The 25740-nt window shown below is 40.2% G+C and overlaps 1 protein-coding gene across 4 annotated transcripts; it reads left to right on the top strand.

Annotated features, from left to right (window-relative positions):
• The first annotated feature begins 80 nt into the window (after nucleotides 1–80).
• On the top strand, nucleotides 81–25053 carry prkci (protein kinase C, iota). Of its 4 annotated transcripts, none has more exons than XM_077614923.1 (19): nucleotides 81–214; nucleotides 531–741; nucleotides 5677–5798; nucleotides 7316–7405; nucleotides 8625–8675; nucleotides 9373–9458; nucleotides 9564–9701; nucleotides 9781–9835; nucleotides 10770–10825; nucleotides 13526–13702; nucleotides 15095–15192; nucleotides 16468–16554; nucleotides 16626–16761; nucleotides 17918–18005; nucleotides 19853–19978; nucleotides 20362–20441; nucleotides 20614–20703; nucleotides 24402–24517; nucleotides 24602–25053. In XM_077614923.1, the coding sequence occupies exons 2-19, from the start codon at nucleotides 659–661 to the stop codon at nucleotides 24687–24689; spliced, it is 1767 nt and encodes a 588-aa protein (XP_077471049.1). In that variant the 5' UTR covers nucleotides 81–214; nucleotides 531–658; the 3' UTR covers nucleotides 24690–25053. The 4 variants fall into 4 exon arrangements, with proteins under 4 accessions (XP_077471049.1, XP_077471050.1, XP_077471048.1 ...); XM_077614924.1 differs by lacking the exon at nucleotides 81–214 and adding an exon at nucleotides 276–291; XM_077614922.1 differs by lacking the exon at nucleotides 81–214 and adding an exon at nucleotides 345–441.
• Nucleotides 25054–25740: the final 687 nt, after the last annotated feature.

Genomic DNA, 25740 nt, shown 5'->3' with positions numbered 1-25740 from the left:
TATTTTCTGTGCTTTCTCTATTTTTTTAAAATCCCTCTTGGTTCTGAAATGCAATGATTTAGTTCTTTGTTGTTATTACTTCTAAACCAGAGCACTTGAATACGCCACTTAAGCCTCAGGATGTATGAAATATCCGAGCTAAGAGACGTGCGCCTGAATGCCTCTATCCACATGAAGTCTTAAATTGGTCTGTTCCGAATAATCTGACCAAAATGTAAGCGGTATTTTATCGTATTGTGATACATTTCTGGTTACGTATTTATGTAGAAGGTGTGAAAGATAAGTTTGTAGGTGAGGTAATATTTGCGCAACTTAATACTCCAGTGTTGACTTTCTTGGGTTTCGGTTATGTTGCGCCCCCGCAAATATTCCAACAATGGTATCGTCCGAATCTGGGCCTATGCAGTAGGGAGTTGTTTGGCGGCTCCCGCAAGTTTTTCTGTACTTTACATGTCATTTTTCTTCACTCATACAGACGACCATTTTTTAAATTTTATATCGAGAAGCTAACCTCACTTTTAATTCCCTAGGCACGACTCGGCCATAACGATAGGGTGTTCGGGGCGTGGTAGACAACAAACAACAACCCCAAAAGAAAAAAAGAAGCCGGAGACGGAAGGGGAGCTTCAGTAAATTCTGGCTGACCGCGGCTGAGCTTATGATGCCGACGTTGCGGGACAGCACCATGTCCCACCCCGGAGAAAATTCCCACCAAGTCCGGGTGAAAGCCTACTACAAGGGGTAAGAAAACACTATGACCTCCGTCTTCGTTTGCTTCCCTTTTCACTTCCAGCAAGATTTATTCTAGCTAAAAACAGCTTAGCATGCGGCTAAGCTAACTAGGCTAATGGCTTGTATAGCCCAGTATGGGGTAAACTTGACAGATAGATGAAACTGTCCAGACACCCGATGGTCCAGTTGCGTTTTATCTCGCCCTCACGCTGTTTATAGGGCTCTATAAACACGACATGTTTGTTTTAAAGCCATTTCAGCGTGCGGGGGGTGGAAGTTCAAGGCGTTTAATTGTTTTACTTACGGTCAAGTTGAGAGAGTAGGCTAATAAGTCGTGCTAAGGAGGGTTTAGCTGACCAAGCTAACTGTTAGAGTGAGCCACAGTTTCCTTGAAATCCCAACTTTGGAGATGTATCACCTCTTAACTTAGAATTAACTGATATTTGGAGTAAAAACACACTTTAAAGTGATTCCAATCCTGCTATTGAATTTCACGCCATAATGATAAGCAACATGGGGCTCGTGTACTATGTTGGGCCCACAAGAAGATATGAACCGGTCCATTTTTTTTGCAGGCTTGCCAGTTGACTGGTGAGTGGGTTGTCACTGTTAGCCTTCCCAGTCAACCAATTGGCTGTCATAGACGTTCAATCCATTTTGACCTGTAGTGCTTCTAGCGATTATTCACTGCCAACCTTTCACAGTCAAAATGCATTGGACATCTAGCACGGCCAATGGTGCTGAAACAGTAGTGTTTGCAATAATGGAATGAATGTTTGGTTCCTGTATTACATTTCTAATTAAAATATTTTAGTCATTTGTTTTGACAGGACTCGATAAGCTCAATAAAAATCCATTTGGTAGGATTTCATCCATTTTTGTTTTTAATGTCATGACTCCTTTATTTTAACCGTAAATAGTTCTGTTTTATATATTTATGAGCAGAAGAAACAAATACTGTTAAAGTTAATTGACTGTTTCAATAGGGCTTACATGGTAGGAAGCTGCAGTTGGGTGAAATTCAAACAAGCAAAAAACTGTGAGGCAAAAATTATTTTACCCAGCTAGTACTCTGCCATCATTTAGAAAACTAGAAAACATTAACCTTCATTTTTGGAGTTGTCCTAAAGTAGATGTGTATTGTTGCCACATTTTCTCTCCATTATAGTTGGATATTAATAGCACTTTTTCTTTGCTACTCACATTTTCAGTAAGGACCGGACACTGCCGAGATGTTTCCACCTACCACTTTGCGATGGAGCCTACGATTGGAGCGCAACTTGAAAAACGTGTCGTACGAGTCTCATCCGTATTTCACTGCCGCTTTGGCGACACGCCTCAGGAAGCTCCTCCCGTGTACATTAGCGTGTTCATTAAGTGATGTTTCAGGCAGGCATCCCAAGCATGCTGCTCAGGAATGTCAGCAATGTCAAACCAAAAGGGGAAATGACGCCGAAAAAAAATAGATTTTGGAATAACTTTGGGGGGTTTATTTGATTCCTGTTGATAAAACTTTATATTGTTCGTTTAGGGTACAAATTGGAAGATTTTTAGCTTGTGTAGCGCAGCTCAAAAAAGTTTGGGAAACACTGCTATTTTGGTTTCCACTGTGGCTTTCTCGGATGGAGTATTCTTCATTCTTCACCAGTTATATCAGCACACCAGTGTCTGGTCGCGGCAGTCTCGGTCTGTTGCGGATATTTCTTTCTTCACCCTCACTCAACAGATCCTTCATTTGAATGTCTCACTAAAACGCAGTTGTCATTGTCTTTTTGTCAGGATTGGCTGTCTTGAGTCTTCTGCTTCATCTTGAAGTTCCTTTGTAAGGCATGTTGTCAGGCAGGAAACAGGGGGGGATTACGTGGAGGTATTTTCTCCCCCTTTTGTAAGGATTCGCCGAACTGTGAGACTCGGGTTAACCGAGCAAATACGGCGAGGTGGTATTCGGTGCTGGAATACAACCTGTTGAATCAGTTCTATTTTGTTGTTTCATGAAGCATGACATGACATCAGCTTTGGGCATTTGCCCGCTTATGTCTTCAGGAGAATGGTATTCTGCTTTATACAACACAGACAGACATTGTAACAATGTTTGTATTTATTAAACCTCCCAGAGGGAGGGCTCTAGATCTCACTCGCTTTGTTTTCTTCTCGCTGAGGGCACGAACCGAAATGGCTACGCCTATGTTGTTTGTGGACGTATCAGATAGAAATTTGGTAGATTTGTTATAGAGATGTACTTGCATCGATCCTGGTAATAAAAGAAAATACAGTGGTACCTCGATATACGATCTTAATCCGTTCCGGGACTGAGATTGTATGTTGAGCTTTTCATAACTCGAGCAAACGTTTTCCATTGAAATGAACTAAAAACAAATTAATTCGTTCCAACCCTCTGAAAAAACACCAAAAACAGGATATTGGATTGGAAAACATGTTTTATCTCTTTTAATTCGCCATCTATTAACAAAGTAACACATAACTAGTGGTTTGATAGTCATTATATGTGTTTAATAAAAGTAAAATTAGACGCATTTCGCGGAGGGTAGAGACAGCGACATACAAACAGACAAATTTAAATTAACTTGGATTAATATATACCGACACACTCAAAACTACGTTTAATGTAACTTTACATAAAATATTACGAAAATGATGCACACAAATGTCCTCAATTGGATAACGCACGACCACTTGCCAACGAGAAGTAGTCTTGAATAAGCGATCGCGGGAGCTAACAGGCTAAGGAAGGAATACCAGCCTACCCATGTATTGATTGTGGGTAATGAAGTTTTATTCTGAGAAAGGGTGCCATTGCCTATCGGTGTTGTGTGCACGAGTATACTTCATTAACCAGAAAGCCCTCTTTTTGTAGGCGAAAGAAACCGTTCAGTGCTCGTAGATATCTGTTATACACGAAAGATGCGGCAAGACAGTGCCATGGCCACCTGGCTTGGTCGCATCTCGAAATGTTGATCGTATCTAGGGCAAATTATTCGATCGAATCTCAAGCATGTCGTAGGTAGAGCTGATCGTAGGTCGAGGTACTACTGTACATTGATTAAAAATATTTTTTATTCCCAAAATGCCTACTAAATGTCTATCATGTCAGGATGCCCAAAATCTTCAGAACTGTGAAATTGGGCAGAAAGTCAGCCATTTTTTGTCTATATCAGACATCTAAGGCACAATACCACTCCTGTCTTTTGGTAGAGAATTTACTCTAGTTTGGCCCAATTTGAAGAGGAATATATCCTAGCAACATCCAGAGGCAATGCTAAAATCCACATTTTTTTCCCTGTGCTTTCTAATTTGGGTGGAGCATGGCATGAGAGTTATTATTTGAGAGATTTGCGGTAGAAAGGGGCTTCAGGTTTCCCAGGACTGGCTGTTAACTCCACTCTATGTAGAAGTCTTGCCAGAGAAGATGGATGGTTCAAGGTGCTCATAGAAGCCCAGGGACGCTTTCTGACCTCTCCTGTTGGTTGGCCACTCGTCCATGACGAATAGCTTCGGTGCGTGCAGATGGGACCGCTCTGTCCGACCGAGACGACAAAGGAATGGATTGTTCAAATCTTTTTCGTCCCACTCCCCACTAACTCTTTCTCCAATTTGACTTTACAGCTACCGGTCTTTGTGCATTGATAATCAGTTAGACTTTATTGTGAGTAAAATAAACCAGTTATGTAGTTACTGTATTTTCTCGCATATTAGCCGCATCCACATATAAGTCGCACCCTTAAAAATGCCTTAAAATAGTTGAATTTTGAACACTAACTCTTTCTCCAATTTGACTTTACAGCCACCGATCTTTGTGCATTGATAATCAGTTAGACTTTATTGCCAGTAAAATAAATTAGTTATGTGGTTACTGTATTTTCTCGCATATTAGCCGCATCCACGTATAAGCCGCACCCTTAAAATTGCCTTAAAATAGTTTAATTTTACAATTTCCCTCGTATAAGCCGCCCCCGATTCACAATTTTCGCCTCCATATTCATGGTTTTAATGGGGAGTACAAATGTGTTACTTTGAAGGGAAAATCTTAAGAAAAATCATCGCACGTGCTATTTCTAAAATACTGTATGAATCGAAAGGATCGTCTGTCTTTGCAGTTTCGTGCATGTCAAGTCTAATTAGTGCACATTTAAGTCATCATTTTTGGGGGGGGGGAGCAAAAATATGTGATATGCGAGAAAATACGGGATGTTTTAAATGAGCTTTGTGTGCGTGTGCATAAGTTATGCATCGAAAAATGTTGGTATTGAATGACTGAACAGATATATTTTGTGATGGTCAGAACTTCTAATGCTCTTCCACTAGATGGCAGGAAATCCATTTAACCCATTCATCCACCTGCTTAGACTTCAATGGACCCCCAGGTGTCCGATGCGGTGAAACATTTGTTTGGCATTGTTACCTTTAGGGAGAATCTAGCTGCCATGTTGGTCCTAGGACAAAAATGGATGTGTCAATACCAGCCCCCCCTTCAACGGCAATGATGAACAACCATCGGCCTGGAGGATGGTGGGTGAGAAAATAGCGGCAGGTGGGGAGGCGGAGTCGGCAGCACGCCACTGAGCTTCACAATGCACAATTATGATTTTTTTTTTTGGTCGGCCTTCTGTCATTTAGTGTGACGCTTTTCCTTTTTTTTTTGGCCCTACAACTTGAGTGATCTTTTAAGAGTGGGCAACTACGCTCAGTTTTTCATCATTGGGTTTATTTAGTCCATGTCTTATGCTGGTTTAATACTTTATTTGGGCACTTATTTGTCTTATTTATCCTTACATATTTTTAAAAGGGCATTTTTTTGGTTAGTGCGATTTAAAGTCCAAATTATAGGGTAATTGGAATTTTCCAGAATCTCAGAAGCACATTGTGAACATGTTTTTTGTTTTCTTCCCTCAAACGTGCATTGTTAACCAAGTTGTTTTTCCACAGGGACATCATGATCACCCACTTTGAGCCGTCCATCTCGTACGAGGCCCTGTACGGCGAAGTCAAGGACATGTGCTCCATGGACAACGACCAGCTCTTTACCATGAAGTGGATTGACGAGGAAGGTGTGTGTCTGACAAAGATTGGTGTCACGATTAAAAAAAAAAGATCAGTCTATCGATAATTATCACGGTAAAAAAAATGTCCTCAAATGATGACATTGGGTTAAGGACGTTTTCAATAAGGCTGCTTTGCACAGGTATGAGCCATTTAAAAAAAATGAAAAGATGCCAGGGAAAATTCACATGGATCTTTTGGTGGGTCGCTTCGGTGTGGTCCTGCATCTCATAATGGCTTATTTTGGCTGGGTTATTGTCCTTTTGCTTGTTAGCCTCTATTGCTAACATGCTAAAAACACGTTTCCTCGTCATTCTTCTCCTGAACGTTGGTCTGGAGCTAGCGTTCATCTCGCAACAGCGGCCCACATTCTCTGTGGTGTAACTACAGTTTTAAAATTATCGAATTTTAAAGTTTTTAATATTACCCTTGCCAAAATTTATTTCACGATAATTATCGTTTTATCGCCCACCTCTATTTTTGAACTTTGCCAACTCCGCAGAAGTATGGCCGTCCGTATCTGTGCACCCCTGCCTGTAACAATCATGAGAAATTGAAATAATAATGTGAATCATTAGAAATGCAATCACCGTTTATCAGTAAATCTTGTCATTCAGACAATTATTGGTTGCCACCCATTTGGAAAGGCAGTGTCGGTGTCACGGGCGAGATGGAGCTGTTGCATCTCCCCGCTCGGTCCGGAGGTCAGCCTGACAACACTAATTAGACTCAGCCGCCATATATAATCAGCGCCGTCATTAGCCTGTCTGAGCAAGAAAAGCTGCTTGATGCTCGTAATGAAGTGCTCCAGCATCTCTCCAGACATGGATAGAGCCTCCTTGAGAGAATGAGTAGTTTTTATTTTTCTTTAAACAAAAGGGGCGCCTAATAAGAAAATAATAATATTAATAAAGAAACACCCAATAATTGTGGCAACAAAAATATAAGAAAAAGACTCCTGAAATATTAGGCAAATCATCTTGCAAGTTTGAAAGAAATATATACATATATGTTAATGTACGATTGTTTCAAAAACAACTTTTACACCAGGGGTGTCAAACTCATTTTTTTGTCAAAGGCCACTTCATAGTTTCGTTACATCTTCCAATTAGGCTGCCAAAATGTATCGATTAACAAATTGACAGCTTTTCCCATCGTGGAGAGATCATTTTTGGACATTTAAAATGAGTACAAATATTTTCTTTGAGCCTCTTCATAGCAAATCTTCTCATATAGTGGATTTAAAAAATGTATTAATTTTTTTTAATCAGAAAAGAGGGCAAATATTAAATCTATCATGTTTTAACCTCTAGTTTTTTATTTAAAAAGGAAAAGGAGTAAATATTGCATTTTTTTTTAAATAAAAGAGGAAATAGGAAACATTTTAGATATAATATTTTGATATTTTAAAAGTCCTTTTGTCTAAAAGCAGGCATATGCAGCACCTACGAATCTTTCACCCCAATGGTTCCCCGTCGCTTTGTTAGCGAGGTCTCATGACTTTAACATCCGGATGCTTCGACAGGTGACCCGTGCACGGTGTCGTCTCAGCTGGAGCTGGAAGAAGCGCTTCGCCTCTACGAGCTCAACAAAGACTCGGAGCTCGTTATTCATGGTGAGATGCACCCCCCACATCCCCTTCATTTTTTTCCCCTGAGTATAATTTCATGGCTACACACGCGCTCCTTCATGCCCTTGAAATCTCCGTAAAGGAAAAGGAAATATTTACAGTCATACCTCTACTTACGAATGCCTCTAGGTACGAAATTTTCAAGCTAAGAATTTTTTTTAGAGGCAAATATGGGACTCGAGATGGTAGTTGTGTGAGGACCGTGAAACAAATTAGAGAATTTACATATAAAGTACACCTCTACTTACGAAATTTTCAATTTGCGAAAAAAGTTCTGGAATCAATTAATTTTGTAAGTAGAGGTGCAACTGTATACTGCCAAACTCCAAAATGAAGAAAAGTAGGGACATTATTTTAAAACCTCATTGTTAAATTGATAGCAAAAGTGAACATGTATCCATCTAGTCGCTAATCGTCCTTTTTTTTTTTCTGCGTGGGTGTGTTGTGTGTGAACGTCAACGCTTGCAGCAAGGTGGAGGAGGCGTGGAGCATACGTTTGATACGTTGAAGTGTGAACACCACCATTTTTCCTCTCCTGACGTGCGTCTGCCGGCTTAATTTGCGTCTATTCATGGTCTTTTCGGCATACAATCAACAAGGATGCCAACAAGGTCCAGATTGGGCGTACGCGTAACCGACGTTTGATCGACGCCCGTCTGTGAGCGTGCGAAACCCCGGAGGGGTTTTTGGCGTCGACGGGGTGGTAGATGTGTAGGTTTTGCTGGCGTCGGAGGTGAGGAGCGGGTTCAAGAGTGCAAGATATGGCCGTGGAAGAAGATGTGGCGGCTTTGTTCGCTAACGAGCTTCTAGGCTGCGGCCCACGCCTGGCCTCTGAAGCGGTCTGGAGGTTCCTGGCTTTTCCTACACACACCCACAGATTAAAAAATTCGTACTTGGAAGAGCTGGCGGCGGTCATTCGGTCACAGTTCAAATGGTGAAGACGTCTCACGCCGTCAAAGCCGGTTAATGTGTGTTAAATGTTAGTGTCGTGTTGTGTTTCTGATAGCTGGAATCTTGAAATAGTGAAAGAAAATGAGGGGAGGTCGTAAAATTATTGGTTAGTCTGGGAAAGCTCTCTGGAGATCCATTATTTTGTATAGATGCAATTCAAAAAAAATAAAAATTCAGTTTTGAACACGCTGGCACAGTGAAGTTGATGGAAATCATCTGATATTAAAGCATTGTTTTCTTTTTTCTTCCATAGTGTTCCCATGTATACCAGAGAAACCAGGCATGCCTTGTCCCGGCGAAGACAGTAAGTTTAGTGCTTTTTACATTTTATTCTATATATATTATATAAGACAACACCTACTATAAATTGTCCCGGCGAAGACAGTAAGTTTAGTGCTTTTTACATTTTATTCTATATATTATATAAGACAACACCTACTATAAATGACCATGTAAAAGCCGGTACTCGGACGTTTCGTCGAAAGACGTTTGGTCGAGCGGACGTTTGGTCGAGCGGACGTTTGGTCGAGCGGACGTTTGGTCGAGCGGACGTTTGGTCGAGCGGACGTTTGGTCGAGCGGACGTTTGGTCGCCGGGTTGTTACTCTTGAAACCAGCTCTCAAAATTATAATCATGATAGAGAGAGAGAGAGAGAGAGAGTGAGTTTAATATCTAAATATCTAATATCAAAATATCAACAGTAAACTCTCTGTCATAATTTAACAGCGAGCGAACCCGGCGACCAAACGTCCGGGCGACCAAACGTCCGGGTACCCTATAAATGACCATGTAAAAGCCAGTTGTTCAAAGTGCAAATTCCAAGTTTTGCAGACCTTTCATAATGAAGAAAAGCATTCGAGACACAAAAAAATGACACTTTCGAGTGCAGCCACATTGTGACGTCACTGCACATATGCACATTGTTAGACTTAAGGATGTAACAAGGGAGAGTGGGCGATTTTGGGGTACACAACATCTTAACACGGCGTCTTCCTTGGCAGAATCCATCTATCGACGAGGAGCACGGCGCTGGAGGAAGCTCTACTTTGCCAGCGGCCATGCCTTCCAGGCCAAACGCTTCAACAGGGTTTGTTGTGCCAGCCGCTAAATGCTCTGTATTCTACAGCAATCGGTGCCTCTGTTTAAGAATTCCGTGTCTTAATCCTTTCCGTCCTCTCACGGATATTCCCAGAGGGCGCATTGTGCCATCTGCACGGACCGCATCTGGGGTCTCGGCCGACAGGGTTACAAGTGCATTAACTGCAAACTGCTGGTGCACAAGAAGTGCCACAAACTGGTCACCGTAGAGTGTGGCCGACTCATGATCCAGGTGACCACGTCCTGCCCCTTTTTCTTTTCTTCTCTCTATGACGAACTTCCACCTAATGCTACCATTTGCTTATTTCTAGGAGCCAATTATATCTGGTCAACCTCCCAGTCAATTTGACCCAACAGAACAGCCAGGTAAGGACACTTTTAATACATTACATAATGACATTTCAATGATTTTTTTCCAGGACGTTGTTTTAAAATCAATATTTAGTTGTATTCGGTCAAATTATATCCTTAACACTAATGTTGCTTTCACTGTAATAACTATATATATATATATATATATATATATATATATATATATATATATATATATATATATATATATATATATATATATGTATATATATATGTATATATATATATATATATATATATATAAATCTATATAAATCTATATACATATATATTAATCTATATACATATATCTATATCTATACACATATATCTATCTATATATATAAATCTATATACATATATCTATACATATATATATCTATACACATCTATATCTATCTATATATACAAAATAAAAAATGCAGCTGTGTATAATGACAATAAAGGCTTTTGATTGATTTGAATACACTTTTTTACATTAGTAATAGTATGAGTGTTTTCCTCCATTTTACCTGGCTGGTGACTTAGTTTTGGTCGGGTTCGATTCCTGCTTGAGGCTTGATTAAGGAAGTGAATCAGACCTCAAGTTGAAGAAAATCACACTTCTGCCTCATTAAATGAAGACTCTTATTTTATTTGGATTTTGATCAAATGCATAGGCTTGTGTTTGTGCTCTATCCTCAACCTTTGGGGTTCTCGCCGTCTTTTCTATTAGGCAGGAAAAATCTATTCTATTATCTTCCCACCAGGGGAGGGATTGGAAAATGCTGGCGTTTTTTCCCCCTCCACTAGTTGATTTTTGAAGTGATTTATGCCCAGCAGGGCTGTGAACAAAGCGACATAGCATGACTGTCTCTCACCTACTTTCTGTCCTTTCTATTTTTTTATTTTTTTTGCCTCCCCCTCTCCTCCTGCTGTCTGTCTGACACCATCTTTTGCTCTTGCTCAGGTCCTCAGAATAAGGACTCCAGAGAAAGCTTGACTTATGACGGAGAAGAGAAAGAGGTTGGTGCTTTTTTTAAACTATACACAAATGTGATACTTATTACTCTGTTTACAGGACAGATTCTCAGAGGCTTATATGTACAGTACTCCCTCGAATATCGCGGTTAATGTAGACCAAACATAATTGAAAAGTATAGCCCCATTACAACCTTTTTTGCTAGTTCTAGTAGCAAAAGTGGCTTCCTCTTACGAGTTTCAGCCTGGATTTTCACATTTTTATGAACTTCCCCAAAAAATTTTAAACAATTAATAGCGGAAAAAAATCGCAAAGTAGTGAATTCGGGATAAGTGAAGACGCAATAATCGAGGGATTACTGTAAACCTTAACCCAGGTGCACTAAGCTATAGCAAAAAAATAGCCTAGCTCTAATTAGGTTTGGGCTGTACTAAATGTTCTTTTGATCGGGTAGTGCTTCTATTTGGTTTATTGATGAATGGGTGGAAGAAAAAACATTCACAAAAACACATTTATTCGCTTTGAATTGACAATCAAAATACTAATCAAATCAAAAATATCATTTCAAATGTGCCTTGTATTCTTTTTTTCATCCTTGGGGTATTTTAAGAAGTGTTTTGAAATAGGTAAAAAAAAATTTTTTAAATCCTCCTTCAAAAGTGCATTCATACCATAAATTTACCAATAATTGCAAAGTGCCCCCAGCAATGACCACATCAACAGGGCAGAGTTTGAAATCCCACAGCCACCGTAATGATTGACGCGTGCGGCTATCCAATAATTACGTTAGGACGGCTGACCACCAATTCGTCATTTGTATTCATTCCTGATCTTCATTCACTAAGAAAATAGGCGCATTACATCGAGAACGGTGGACTCCCAACGTAAGCACGGCGCGGCAGAAAAACGAACACGCGCATTTATTCATAAAAGTTCAACAACTGGTCAAGCATCCGAACGATTGGACACGTTTGAGAGGCTGCCGGCAATTGGAAAGACGGGAATGAGAACATTCAAGAGCATTCAACGGCGGGTAGCGTTTCACTGCCGCGCATATTGATTTCCTATGGCTGCGCAAATAAAGTAGCCTTTTATCACAGCTCTTAACATCACTGGCTGATTGATGGCCAAGCGTGTAGTTTGAGGCAGTTTGACACCGCCGCAGAGGGACGGGGAGTCACATACACAAAGATGGACTGAGATAAGAGAGGGACGCTCGTGCCATCTTATCTGCGCTCGGGGATGGGCTTGTCTAACCGCGCTTAGATGGATCGGAGGCTGGAAACAGCCCGCTACGACTCCACGTTATTACGGGGAAACGATAGCGGGAGGGATGAGAGAGAGTGCTCTGCAGTTCGAGCAGCGGAACAGAGAAGTCATCCATTTACAACCTGGCTCACTTTCCACAGAGCAATCACGTCTTTGAGAAGCGTATAACTGTACAGCGGTATCTCGAGATATGAGCTTAATTTGTTCCGGGACTGAGCTCGTATGTCGATTTACTCAGAACTCAAATGAACGTTTCCCATAGGAATGAACTAAAAACAAATTAATTCGTTCCAACCCTCTGAAAAAACACCCAAAACAGAATATCGGATAGGGAAAACATTTTTATTTGTTCTAATTCACCATCTATTAACAAAGTAACAAATAACTAGTGGTTTAATAGTACTAAAATGTGTTTAATAATATTAAAACTAGACGACAACGCGCTCGTAACATAACATAAACAAATTTAAATGAACTTGGATGACGATGCAGACACACTCAAAAATAAGTTGAATCTAATCTTACACCAAACTTAATTCTTATTTTGGTTTAAAATTTGATACCTTTCTTCTCCCAGGTTGACTCTATTGGCCCCGCCTCCACCCTGACTTTCAGATGCAACCTATCGAGGGTTGTTTACTTTTGTCTTCCCTTCAAAATATTCCCAAAATGATGCACACAAATGTCCTCACAATTGGATAACGCACGACCACTTGCCAACGAGAAGTAGTATAAACTCCTCTCGTATTAGCGATAGCTCCGCCATTCGCAGTGACTAATGGGAAAAAACACAATGCTCCGCCTAGTGCTCGTAGAGACATTACTAGCGACGGGAGAGACAGTGGCCATGATGTTCTTATGAGCAGCCTGAGTATGCTCGTATATCAAAATTTGTCTCGTATCTCAAGATAAATATTTGCCCGAAATTTTACTCGTATCTCAAATTGCTCGTATGTCGAGGTACCACTGTATACGGTTCCGTCTCGAATGTACGCTATGTTTACTACTGTAATTGCGCGTAACAGTATGGAATGAGCCTAGCTATCTTCGTCTCGCTTTCGTTCATATTTAATAGCCAAGTGGAAATGTTGGAGCACATAGAATTGATTAAATGACATTTATAATAAAACCTAAGAAAGTGCAACCAGATGGAGGTCGATTATCATTTGAATAACGAAGTGACAAGTCAAATAGAATCATTTCAATTTTGTAAAAAAAAATCCGTCAAACAAATACAAAGAAGTAAAACTCCTTGGAGACGAGGATATTGACATTTGCAAACAGTAAGAGATTTTCATCTTAAACCGTTTCAGTCGCGGTTTCTTTGTGGGTCCAGGCTTAGCTGTTAATTCCACTTGACGTCTTCCACTGAATTGTCTCTTGGAAAGGTCAATACACTAAATCAATTTCATCAAGTCAGTTTGTCACATTGATGAAGTACCCGGCTGGCCCACGTCTCCCCTTCCTTGGATCAGGCGCGGAACAGCCGAGAGACGGGAAAGTCGCCGTCCAGTCTGGGCCTCGCTGACTTCGACTTGCTGCGGGTGATCGGCCGCGGAAGCTACGCCAAAGTGCTGCTGGTGCAGCTGAAGAAGACCGAGCGAATCTACGCCATGAAGGTCGTCAAGAAGGAGCTCGTCAATGATGACGAGGTGAGCCGCTATTAAGTTTTTGTTAACCGGGGCGATAACGGAAATATTTGGTTGACAAACTGTTTTTTAGCAAGCTAAAAATATGGCCTGGACGACTGTAAAACAACGAAACGATTGCCCATTTTTGTCTGAAAAAACATTTATTTTTAAGGTACTCCAAGTTTTAAGTCATTTCAAAGTACCGTATTTTCACGACTATATGGCGCATCACATTTAAAGGCGCAGTGTCAGTAACGGGTGCTATTTCTGTATTTGACACACACACAAGACGCATCACATTTAAAGGTGCACCCATTAGATGGTGCTGCGCTAAAGGGAATGTCAACAAAACACTCAGCCAAACTTAATTAATATTTTCCACATATGTGTAAATGCAGCACTGATATCTTAGCTAGTTTGAACCGCTAATTTCAGAATGTTAGCCTATGTTACGGGAAGAACATTTTGGGATATTTTTGATCATGCCGTGTTTGGACGGTCTAGGACAAGGGTGTCAGACTTTTTTTGTGTTAGATTTTTTTTAAATGGATTACAAGAACTGGATTAAAAGCCCTGAATATTAGTTTTTTTAATAGATCTAAAACAATGTTTATTTTAGCTTTTTTAATATATTTTTAGATTTTACAAAATAATTTTTGAACTAAAAACACAGAAAAATTTGAGTAAAAAAATCACAATTATTGTTTTAAAAGGGGGAAAATCAGGAAATGTAATATACATCTATACTCTTCATTTTAATTTGATCCTAAAACAGAAAGTCGGCACTCGTGATTTACTTACACAAAATGATGCGGGGAGCCAGATTTGGCCCCCGGGCCGCCACTTTGACACATGGTCTAGAACATTTGTACTTGTTTGTCAATGTTCATACAAAATTGTTGGGAACCTTTTATTTTTCTTAGAATAAAACCTCAATTTTTTAATCCACATGGAAAAAAGAAAGCCCACTGAGACTGCGCTAATTGATCTGAAGCAAATATAACAGTGCGGTTGTCTTGCTGTTCCGTATCTGCATCTAATGAACACAATTAACAGAACCAGTAGGCGCTGTTATTTATAGAACACCAGACAGCACGCTTGAACATCCGTCTCGGCTAGCCCGCCAAGAGCTCTGACCCCGTCAGAGCCTCCGTGAAAGTGTAGATTATAGCCACAACGTCTTCGGGAAACCATCTACAACATATGCTACGCGAGAACCGAGTACTTAGCCTAGATTTGACACACATAACGCCATTGACAAATTAACACGGGCCGGCACGTCAACGGCTACGTCTTGTATTATCTGGCTCAGCCAGGAGTGCTTTGCTAATTTAGGTCTTAGCACATCAACACAATGACCGCTCATTGGCGTATTGTCACATCTGCCACCCCTCCAACACCTTCTCCTTCCAGGATATCGATTGGGTCCAGACAGAAAAACACGTGTTTGAGCAGGCGTCCAATCATCCCTTCTTGGTGGGCCTGCACTCTTGCTTCCAGACAGAAAGCAGGTGGGCTCAATTTGTTAAGGTGACTTTTTGTATTGCAAATGGCAGTCGGAATGTCCTTGATTCTTCAGAGAGGCCTTGCCAACCGTGTGCGGTCGTTTGGTCGCCGGTCTTTTGGTCACCATCTTTTGGTGGCCAGTCTTTTGGTCGCCCCGACCGCGACAACGGGCGACCAAAAGACCGGCGACAAAACAAGGTAAAACAACACGGTCTACGCATGAATAAAAGCCAACAATGGCCATGAGCAGTTTCACTGAGCCGACGTGTGAGTGTATAAGAGTTTGTATGTACATGCGTTGTCCCTTTAAGAAGCTACGTCAGTCTTAACAAGTTCTCCAACAAAAAACAATAAAAGTCCGGGAAATTTGGAGCTTTTCTTTAGCCTAATAATTACTAAGGCAATAAGTATGACTAAATAGTAATTCACAGTTTGTATTTAGGGAATTTGAGCAACGATTTAAATGGTAATTATCACTTACCTTCCGGTCGACCAAAAGACCGGCGACCAAAAGACCGGAGACCAATCGACCGTGTACCTTGCCATTATTCATAAATGACATGGGATCGTTAATCACATCTGCTGTGGTGTTTATTATTATTTTTTACATTTTTTTAGCTAATGAGCTGCCACTTTTTTTTAACTACACTAACATTTAAATTTTTGTAATCTAGTATCCATCAATGCATTCGATGAACATTAGATTATTTTCGCTCAATCACACGCACTTTAAACGGTGGCTTCCATTTAACATTTAGTTTGAATGCACTTGGTTCATTAGGAACTATCTTATAAAACTTACAGTTCTTCTTGTACTCTATGAGCAGCTAAAAACGTTGCCAGGTTGTTATCCCAGCTTTGGAAACTTTAATTTTGCCGTTGTTCCCGCCTTTTGGGCAACCACTGCATAGAGTGCATTAAATTTAATGACCATTCTGGGAAAAGAGTTTCAAATTGATACTTTCAATGACCGACTGGAAAGACGCATGCATGCGCCAGAACACCAAAATAAAATACACATAGCGTAAATGACCTACAAATGGGCTTTTCTGCGAACCAATAAGAGATGATTGTCAGCATTTTGAACATTTTAACTCTTTAATGGGTTAAGTTAAACATTTTCCTTTGTGTTTTATCTTTTAAATTGTGCATTGTTGTTGAAATGTCAGTGTTTGACATTTTGCACCTCTCAGCCTCATGCAGTGATAATATTGATCCTACGGTTTTTTGTTGTTGTTACGACATGAAAAGAATGATTGGTATAAATATTCCCTCCCCAGACTTTTCTTTGTTATTGAATATGTGAACGGCGGCGACCTCATGTTCCACATGCAGAGACAGCGCAAGCTTCCCGAAGAGCACGCCAGGCAAGCTCACGCCATGACCTTTATGTTCTTCACATATTTTTTTTTAAATAACGTTTGATGTTGTCTGTCAGATTTTACTCTGCCGAGATCAGTCTGGCGCTCAACTATCTCCACGAGCGCGGCATCATCTACAGAGATCTCAAACTGGATAACGTGCTACTCGACTCCGAGGGACACATCAAACTCACCGACTATGGCATGTGCAAGGTACTCCTGTTTGCTCCGTAAACCACTTTTGACCTACTCTGGTTGCACACATTGAATTGAATTCAATGCTTTTATTGTCATTATACAATGAGATTTAAAGCTTTCACCGCCTAGTGCACAATTAACAACAGTAAGCAGACAAATAAATAAGAAATAAATAAATGAGTACAGTAATCCCTCAAATATAGCTGTTGATGTAGACCAGACATGGCCGCGATAAATGAAAAATCGCAAAGAATGGTAACCCCTATTATAATTTTTTTTTCTTCTGTGTTGAGTTGAAGTAGTAAGCGGAAGACGGGGGTGGCTTCCGCTTACGAGTTTCAGTGTGGATGTTAACATTTTTATTAACTTAATTTAAAAAATAATAATAATAGTAGAAAAAAATCGCAAAGAAGTGAAGTCGCGATAATCGAGGGAAGACTGTAGTCCAAGTGAGATCAGCAGAGAGGAGCGGCCTTGCTCCGACTAAAGTCCAACATGTGTTCCATGGTTTTGGAGAGGTTCAGCGCCAAATTGTTGAGAGCGCACCACTCGCTAAGTCTATGGACTCAATAACAAACAAACAAATACATCGATAATCACTATACAGTAACATACCTGTCAACCTCTGCCGATAACTGCCCTTATAAATGATTATGATTCCCCTTACAAACCCCCCAAAAAACCTTACAAACACCGTACGAGTCGTACGGTGTTTGTAAGGTTTTTTTGGGGGTTTGTAAGGGGAATCATAATCATTTATAAGGGCAGTTATCGGCAGAGGTTGACAGGTATGCGAGTAATCAATAAATAGTAATAGATAAATAAGTGGTCAACATAATACATAAGTGGTATAAGTAGTAGTAATAAGTCTTGATTAGATCCTAGGTGCAGAACTTGAGTTGAGTATGGTGACAGCTCTTGGGAAGAAACTCCTTGAGTCTGTTTGTCTTGGCTGTTATGCCTCTGTAGCGCCTTCCAGAGGGCAGCAGTTTAAAGTGGTGGAAGCCGGGATGCGTATTGTCTTTTAGGGTGGGCTCTAACCTTCTAATTTGTAGATGCTGGACAGGGTAGGTAGGGGCAGTTGATGATCTTTTGGGCTGTGTTGACCACCGTCTGTCCATGTTGCACGTTTGAAAGCTACATGAGCTTCTGTCATATTTTTCCCCCCCAGGAGGGCTTGAGACCCGGTGATACGACGAGCACTTTCTGCGGAACACCCAACTACATCGCCCCCGAAATACTCAGAGGAGAAGATTATGGTGAGAAGAAAAATTGAGAAAAAGTTGGGAGTGTGGCTTACTAATGGTGACACATTCGGGGAAAGCTAAAATAAATCAGACGGAAGCTAAAAACAAGTCCATCACGTGGGCGAAATGACATTTTCACAGCCTTAAAAAGTAAATTAAAGAAACTCAAAAATGATGTTCTACATTGCCACAATGTGACTACACTACAAAAAATGAGTGGTATCATAGCAACAAGACCTTAGTTACATGAGAGCCTTCATTTTATATACTGTACAAACTCTTACGCCGATTAGGGACCAAATGTCAGTCCCTTGTGGTTTTTACTTATATGTACTTTTAAGTAGCTTAAACTCATTCACTGTCATTTATGGAAATAGACATTAATGAGTGAATGTGTCAACGTAGACACAAAACTTTCCGCCTTTTTTAAGAACAGAATTTCTTCCAGTTTTGATATTCAACTGCAGATGGAGCCAAAATGTATCAACATTGAAATGATTGTTGCTCATTCCCTTTTAAAAATGAGTCATTTCAAATAGCGAACATGCATTCAATTTTCTATTGTTGCATCACTGGAGGTCAAAAACACAGTGTAGAGGGCATGTGTCAAAGTGGCGGCCCGGGGGCCAAATCTGGCCCGCCGCATCATTTTGTGTGGCCCGGGAAAGTAAATCACGAGTGCCGACTTTCTATTTTAGGATCAAATTAAAACGAAGAGTATAGATGTATATTAAATTTCCCGATTTTCCCCTTTTTAAATCAATAATTGCAATTTTTATCCATTTTTTTCTTTTGGTGTTTTTAGGTCAAAAAGCATTTTGTAAAATCTAAAAATATTTTCATTTTTCCACTATTATTGAATATATATAGATATATTTTTAAAATTGTTTCCATTTGAAATGAAAAACAAATGATTATTAAATGTTTTTAAAATGGAGAGTATAGATGTATATTAAATTTCCAGATTTTCCCCCCCTTTTAAATCAATAATTGTAATTTTTTAATCCATTTTTTCTGTGTTTTTAGTTCAAAAATCTTTTTGTAAAATCTAAAAATATATTTAAAAAAAAAAGTTAAAATAAACATTGTTTTAGATCTATAAAAAACTGAATATTCAGGGCTTTTAATCCATTTATAAAAATAAAAAATATCTAAATATTATATCTAAAATGGTCCGGCCCACATGAAATCAAGTTGACGTTAAAGCGGCCCGCGAACCAACCCGACCGAGTCTGACACCCCTGTCGTAGAGGTCGAAAAGTCAAGCGGAAACGTTGGTTTCGTACGTACGGTTTATTATTCCTCAATCAAATTGCTCACAACGCGCTGGCAATTTTCCCATTGGGTCAATCAATATTACTGCGCCACTAAAAATAAAAAAAATAACTACTTGACTGCTCTGCTTCACATGAAATGTTTTTGCGCACTGAATCAATATTTATAGAAGACACAGCTGTCTTTAAATACACATTAAAAGGCAAATAAACTTGTCTTTGTGTGCGTACGTGTACCTTTTTCTTTCTTTTGTAGTCAAGGATGTCTTAGTTTACGTGTCTGCTCGCATGTATATTTATATAAACAAAAAAAAGAAAGAAAAGAAATGGCTACCTTGACAGCCTCTCAATTTCGCATCACGGTTTGGGAATCCCTCGTCTAATCCAAGCTTTCCTACAGACTTAACTAAGCCATTTTAATGCATTACTACTTGTAGGTTTAGTCAGCGAGAGCCCATTTATACTGTCATCTCTCCCTCGCGGGGCAGGTTGCCATAGTAACAGCGAGATCAAGTATTTGAAAGGATTACAAGTAAAGCGACGTGTCGGAAGTCTGATCTGAAGCCGTTCTTATGATGTGCGTAGGCTTCAGCGTGGACTGGTGGGCGCTGGGCGTGCTGATGTTTGAGATGATGGCGGGCCGGTCACCCTTCGACATTGTGGGAAGCTCCGACAATCCCGACCAGAATACAGAAGACTACCTCTTTCAAGGTAAGGGGAAAGCAATTGTACAACTGGGGATGTTTGAATGGAGAAATATGGCAGCGAAGGATCGGCATTAGCACAAGCCCGTCAAGTGCTTCCCTTATTAATGATTGCAATTCTCATACCTGTCAACCTCTGCCGATAACTGCCCTTATAAATGATTATGATTCCCCTTACAAACCCCCAAAAAACCTTACAAACACCGTACGAGTCGTACGACTCGTACGGTGTTTGTAAGGTTTTTTGGGGGGTTTGTAAGGGGAATCATAATCATTTATAAGGGCAGTTATCGGCAGAGGTTGACAGGTATATTAGCAGATCGGGGAGTCTAGAATGGTGTTAGGTGTACTCCTTCCACATCCACCTGACTTGATCTTTGTGTGTTGCAGTTATATTGGAAAAACAGATCCGAATCCCCCGCTCGTTGTCTGTCAAAGCCGCCAGCGTCCTGAAGGGATTCCTCAACAAGGTAAAATGGCTCAGATGAACACGGAAAGAAGATACAGAATAAATACACGTTTTCGCTTTACACATTGCTCACAGCTTCCGCACCTCCCTCCTCCATCATTCTTTTCTCGCTCTTTCACCGCACATTTCTCCCCCCCCGTCGTCTCTCACCTTCCTCCTTCCGTCTATCGCAGGAGCCCAAGGAGCGTCTGGGCTGCCATCCTCAGACGGGTTTCGCCGACATTATGGGCCATCCTTTCTTCAGAAACGTTGACTGGGACCTCGTAAGTCTCTTGCCACACCCCCACATTTCACTTGAAAACATGCACTTTTTGAAAGTCTATCAAAATGAAGGTTTTGTTACAAAGTAAAAAAAAAAATACCGTATTTTCTCGCATATACGCTGTATTGGTCACCGAATAAGTCGAGGGTACGGTTTATATGCGCACAGATTAGACTTGACATGCACGAAACGCAAGACAATGCGGCCGATACGGTCATTTATGTCAAAATAGAGAAAAGATAAACAGATAAAACGCTTAACAAAATTTATTTTGATGTCTATGAATGAAAAAAATAAAACGTATCTTGCATAATACGTGAAAAAAACTCACTTGTGCCTGCCATTGCTCACTCAGGGCGCCGCCATCTTACCTAAGGCTGACAAACTAGACCGCTACAGACACACTTCCTGGTTGTACTGCTCACCTGACTTCCTTTTTGAATTTGTCTATGTCCAGGCAACCTGCTTTCGGAATGTGCAATCCAGTAATCGATTTATACAGTATCTCAGAAATACCACGTACGATGATTTTTCTTAAGATTTTCCCTTCAAAGTAAAATATTTGTACTCCTTATTAAAACCATGAATATGGAGGTGAAAATTGTGAATCAGGGCGGCTTATACGAGAGAAATTGTAAAAATTCAACGATTTTAAGGCAATATTAAGGGGAGGTGAAAATTGTGAATCAGGGGGCGGCTTATACGAGAGAAATTGTAAAATTCTACGATTTTAAAGCAATTTTAAGGGAAGGTGAAAATTGTGAATCGGGGCGGCTTATACAAGAGAAATTGTAAAATTCAACGATTTTAAGGCACTTTTCAGGGGAGGTGAAAATTGTGAATCAGAGGGCGGCTTATACGAGAGAAATTGTAAAATTCAACGATTTTAAGGCAATATTAAGGGGAGGTGAAAATTGTGAATCAGGGGGCGGCTTATACGAGAGAAATTGTAAAATTCAACGGCTTTAAGGCAATTTTAAGGGTATGGCTTATACGAGGAGGCGGCTAATATGTGAGAAAATACGATAATCAGTTAAAAACTCATTGACATGGAAAAAAAAAAGTGTTGTTTCACTTATAAACATGCACTTTTGAAAGTCAATTTCAAAATGGAGACTTAGTTCCCATACAAAAAAACGACTTTCAGAAAATGGAGGGCGGCGTAAGATTGAAACGAGCCGTCACAAATCCCAACTTGACTGTTGGTGTCGGGTTAATTATCTTAACACTTGGCTAGACAAGTGTTCATTTTACCGCCACTTGTTCAAAACGAGTGGCTCTCCACGTAATGTCGGCATATGGGGAGAAAAACCTTCCAATCATTTTCATATGTATCGAGCACCATTAATCATTCATCATTTCAATGAGCAAAGGCTGACAAATAGTTCCCCAGCAATCCAGTTATTGATTGTGGTGAGCAAGGGGAAGAAAAAAAACGGCACTTGAAGCTATCAGCAGATAGCATAGAACAACTCTGGCAGGAAGTTAAAAAAAATAAAAGACTGGAGAGAAAAGGTCAGCAGCTGAGGGACAAGAGCAGAGAGGCACTCACAAGAGTCAAATGGACTTTTTCTAGGTTCTCCGAAATGAGCGATAGGAATCTCATTCCACCGCAAACTAAAAATAATCCGTTTTGTTTTACCGGGCTTCCTGTTCATGACTAAAAAGTCTCCCATTTCATTGAGAGTCAAATTCCTGTGTTGTGACAACACAGCCGTGAAATGAAACCAATCGCATTCATTCATAAAGCCGGACGGCGTCACGTGAATTATTGCTCCCAAATCTCATTTAGAGATTATAGATATCACAAAAATAGATTTTTATTCACTCGTATCTCAAGACACCGTTGTAAACAGATATTCCCTGCTGGAATGGAAACTATAACCGTTAAAAACAAGGAAGAAAAATCCAAAACTAAAGTTTCAAATAAAATGGACCGTATTCACACGACAATAAGGCACACCGCATTATAAGGCGCACCCTCAATGAATGACACATTTAAATTTTTCTTCCATATATAAAGCACACTGTCTATTTTTGAGAAAATTTAAGACTTAAGTGCGCCTTATAGTCGTGAAAATATGGTATTTAATGCTCTTTTTGCTAAAACTTTTTTGAATAACTAAAATCGAGGAAACAAAATCGAAGAGAACTGCTTGAACAAGCTTAAGAGAAAATATAATTGCAAAGTCACAACCAAGAACTGTAACACGACACCAATTTAGAAGCTACAGCTTTATACTGATTTATATTTGCTTGCTTATTAAATCATAGAGCAGGGGTGTCAGACTCGGGTTGGTTCACGGGGCGCGTTAACGTCAACTCGATTTCACGTGGGCCGGACCATTGTAGATATAATATTTAGATTTTTTTTTTTAATAAATGGATTAAAAGAACTGGATTAAAAGCCCTGAATATTCAGTTTTTTATAGATCTAAAACAATGCTTATTTTAGCTTTTTTATATATATTTTTAGATTTTACAAAATGATTTTTAACTAAAAAGACAAAAATATAAATTAAAAAATGACAATTATTGATTTAAAAGGGAGAAAATCAGGAAATTTAATATACATCTATACTCTTCATTTTAATTTGATCCTAAAACAGAAAGTCGGCACTCATGATTTACTTTCCTGGGCCACACAAAATGATGCGGCGGGCCAGATTTGGCCCCCGGGCCGCTACTTTGACGCATGTGTCATAGAGTATATAGCAGCAAAAAAAGCATGTTTTTAATGTCTACGACTCAAGCGCAAAGAGTTCCCCTCGAGTTCAAGGGTGCATCTGACATCAGCTAGCAGACGAACATGTGACCCGAGCGAGCCGGCGACCAATCATATGACTTCCCCGGCTAAGAGCCCTGTTTGGTCTGGAAGAGGGGCTCGGGCCAGCTGGTCGCCTGGGATCAGGTGACGCTGCCCAACCCCCCCCAAAAAAACTCTTCAACTTGTCGAGACAAAAAAAAAAACCTAATCCACTTGTATGATAGGCCTGTGTTGCACCTAATGACCTGGAGAGGGAGCACTTTGAGGTGAGCGAGAGACTTGATGGATGTGCTCGTAACATAACATTTCAATGTAACTTAAATGAACTCCGATTACTATACACACCTCAAAATAAAGAATTGTAATAAATAATAGCAAAAAAAAATCACACCATGAATTTGCCATAAGTGAAGTCACGATAATCGAGGGAAGACCGCAATCAACTCGTGCACTTAAAGTGCGCATATTTTCGGAATATTTTCAGGTAAGAAAAAGAATGGCTTTGTCACGTACAGGGTGACCCAAAAAGATGGGTACCCATGAACATTTCAATTGTGACTTTGATTAAAAAGCTATTTATTTCAAATTACAACCACACATTATTCAGTTTATGGAAGACCATTCACCAGAGTTTCAGCTATTTCTGTCAATTTTTAGTCAATTTATGGCTTTCCCAAGATGTGTTCCAAATGTCCACCATTCCGTTGCAAGCAAACCTGTACTCGTCTCCAGGGAGAATATCTTCAGCTGATTTGTCCAAGACATTTTTGGGGCAACTATAGCTGAAAACGATCATCCATAGGTTCACCTTTCACGTCCTGCAACAGAAAAGACATTCGTTAAAAAATGGATTTTTTTATCGAATAAAATATGGGTACGCATCTTTTTGGGTCACCCGGGTATTTCTCTAAAAAGTGTCAATCTGATTCCAGCTGGAACAAAAGCAGGTGGTCCCTCCCTTCAAGCCCAACATCTCGGGCGAATTCGGACTGGACAACTTTGACGCCCAGTTCACCAACGAGCCCATCCAGCTGACGCCAGACGACGAGTACGATATTACCGATCGGTACCCTCAAGCGCCGCTCTTAACCAACTCCATTTCTTTTTTTTCCCCTTTTGTCTTCTCGTTTAGGGACGTGGTGAAGAAAATTGACCAGTCAGAATTCGAGGGCTTCGAGTACATCAACCCGCTACTGATGTCTGCCGAGGAGTGTGTGTAAAGGCAAACCCACACATTTAGCACGCACGCACGCACTCACTCACGCACACGTGTGCCATCTCGGCGTCTCGACGCCGCGTGGTTACGAGTCGAACCCGGCGACGACGACGACATCATTCATAGTTTTAGTTCTTGCCAAAAGCAGTTTCACACTCTGCCACTTCTAACCACTCGTCCTTAAGTCTTCTCTCTCTCTCGATGAATTATTTTTGTACGCTCTCTCTATAAATATTCAAATGTCTAAATACGAAACTGCACTGATAACGTCGGGGGCCTCTCTTTACCAACTTCTTCCAAGGTTACTTACTTACTGTGCACAGACTTTATTTGTACTGTATATAGTAATTATATATATATGAAACTGCTGTCCAATGACATTAGCGCTCTTTTTTTTAAAGATCACTTAGAATCACTTCAAACACTAAATATGAGAAAATATCTATTTTTTATCTCACTTCACGGCCGATAGGCGCGTTTAATTGAGCCGTTTAAATTCGGTACGGTACGGAGAATGGACGTTACGCGTGTTATCGGACAGCCAATCGGATCGTAGATAGGGGTCACCTTGGTTAAAATACTGTGAACAATTGTAGCGAGTGTTAGCCTGGTTCAAATATTCACACGGTCAAAAAAAACAAACAAACTAATTGTTTATGGCGTGTGTCTATCTTGAAGGGAGCGGATTTCCTCAAATAGTGGCCGTGTCGTCACGCCGTGACGCTAACGCGACCTTGCTAGCTAGCCAAAACAATAGCGACAACAGAAGGAAACAGTCACTGGATTGAGAGAGTCTCCCAATCCCAATTTAGAACGCAAAGCGGTCGTTTACCACGATTTTTAATCCCGCGATAGACGTCCAATTCATTTTGGAATTGGAATTTTGCCAGTGATTACTCGCTGCCAGCCCTTTATGCTCAAATGAATTGGACGTCTATCTGGAAGGTCGCTATTTGTGGAAATACGCAAAAGTTCTGTCATGTTCTTCTCCGTTAATGCATTTTTTTTAAACCTTTATTTCTCCGTTCCATGTTCTGACTTTTACAACTATTTTT

The sequence above is a fragment of the Stigmatopora argus genome, chromosome 12 (assembly GCF_051989625.1).
Source record: "Stigmatopora argus isolate UIUO_Sarg chromosome 12, RoL_Sarg_1.0, whole genome shotgun sequence".
NCBI classification, from domain to species: Eukaryota; Metazoa; Chordata; class Actinopteri; order Syngnathiformes; family Syngnathidae; genus Stigmatopora; species Stigmatopora argus.
The sequence above is the reverse complement of the archived record's forward strand: the minus strand, read 5'-3'. Positions and strand labels throughout refer to the sequence as shown.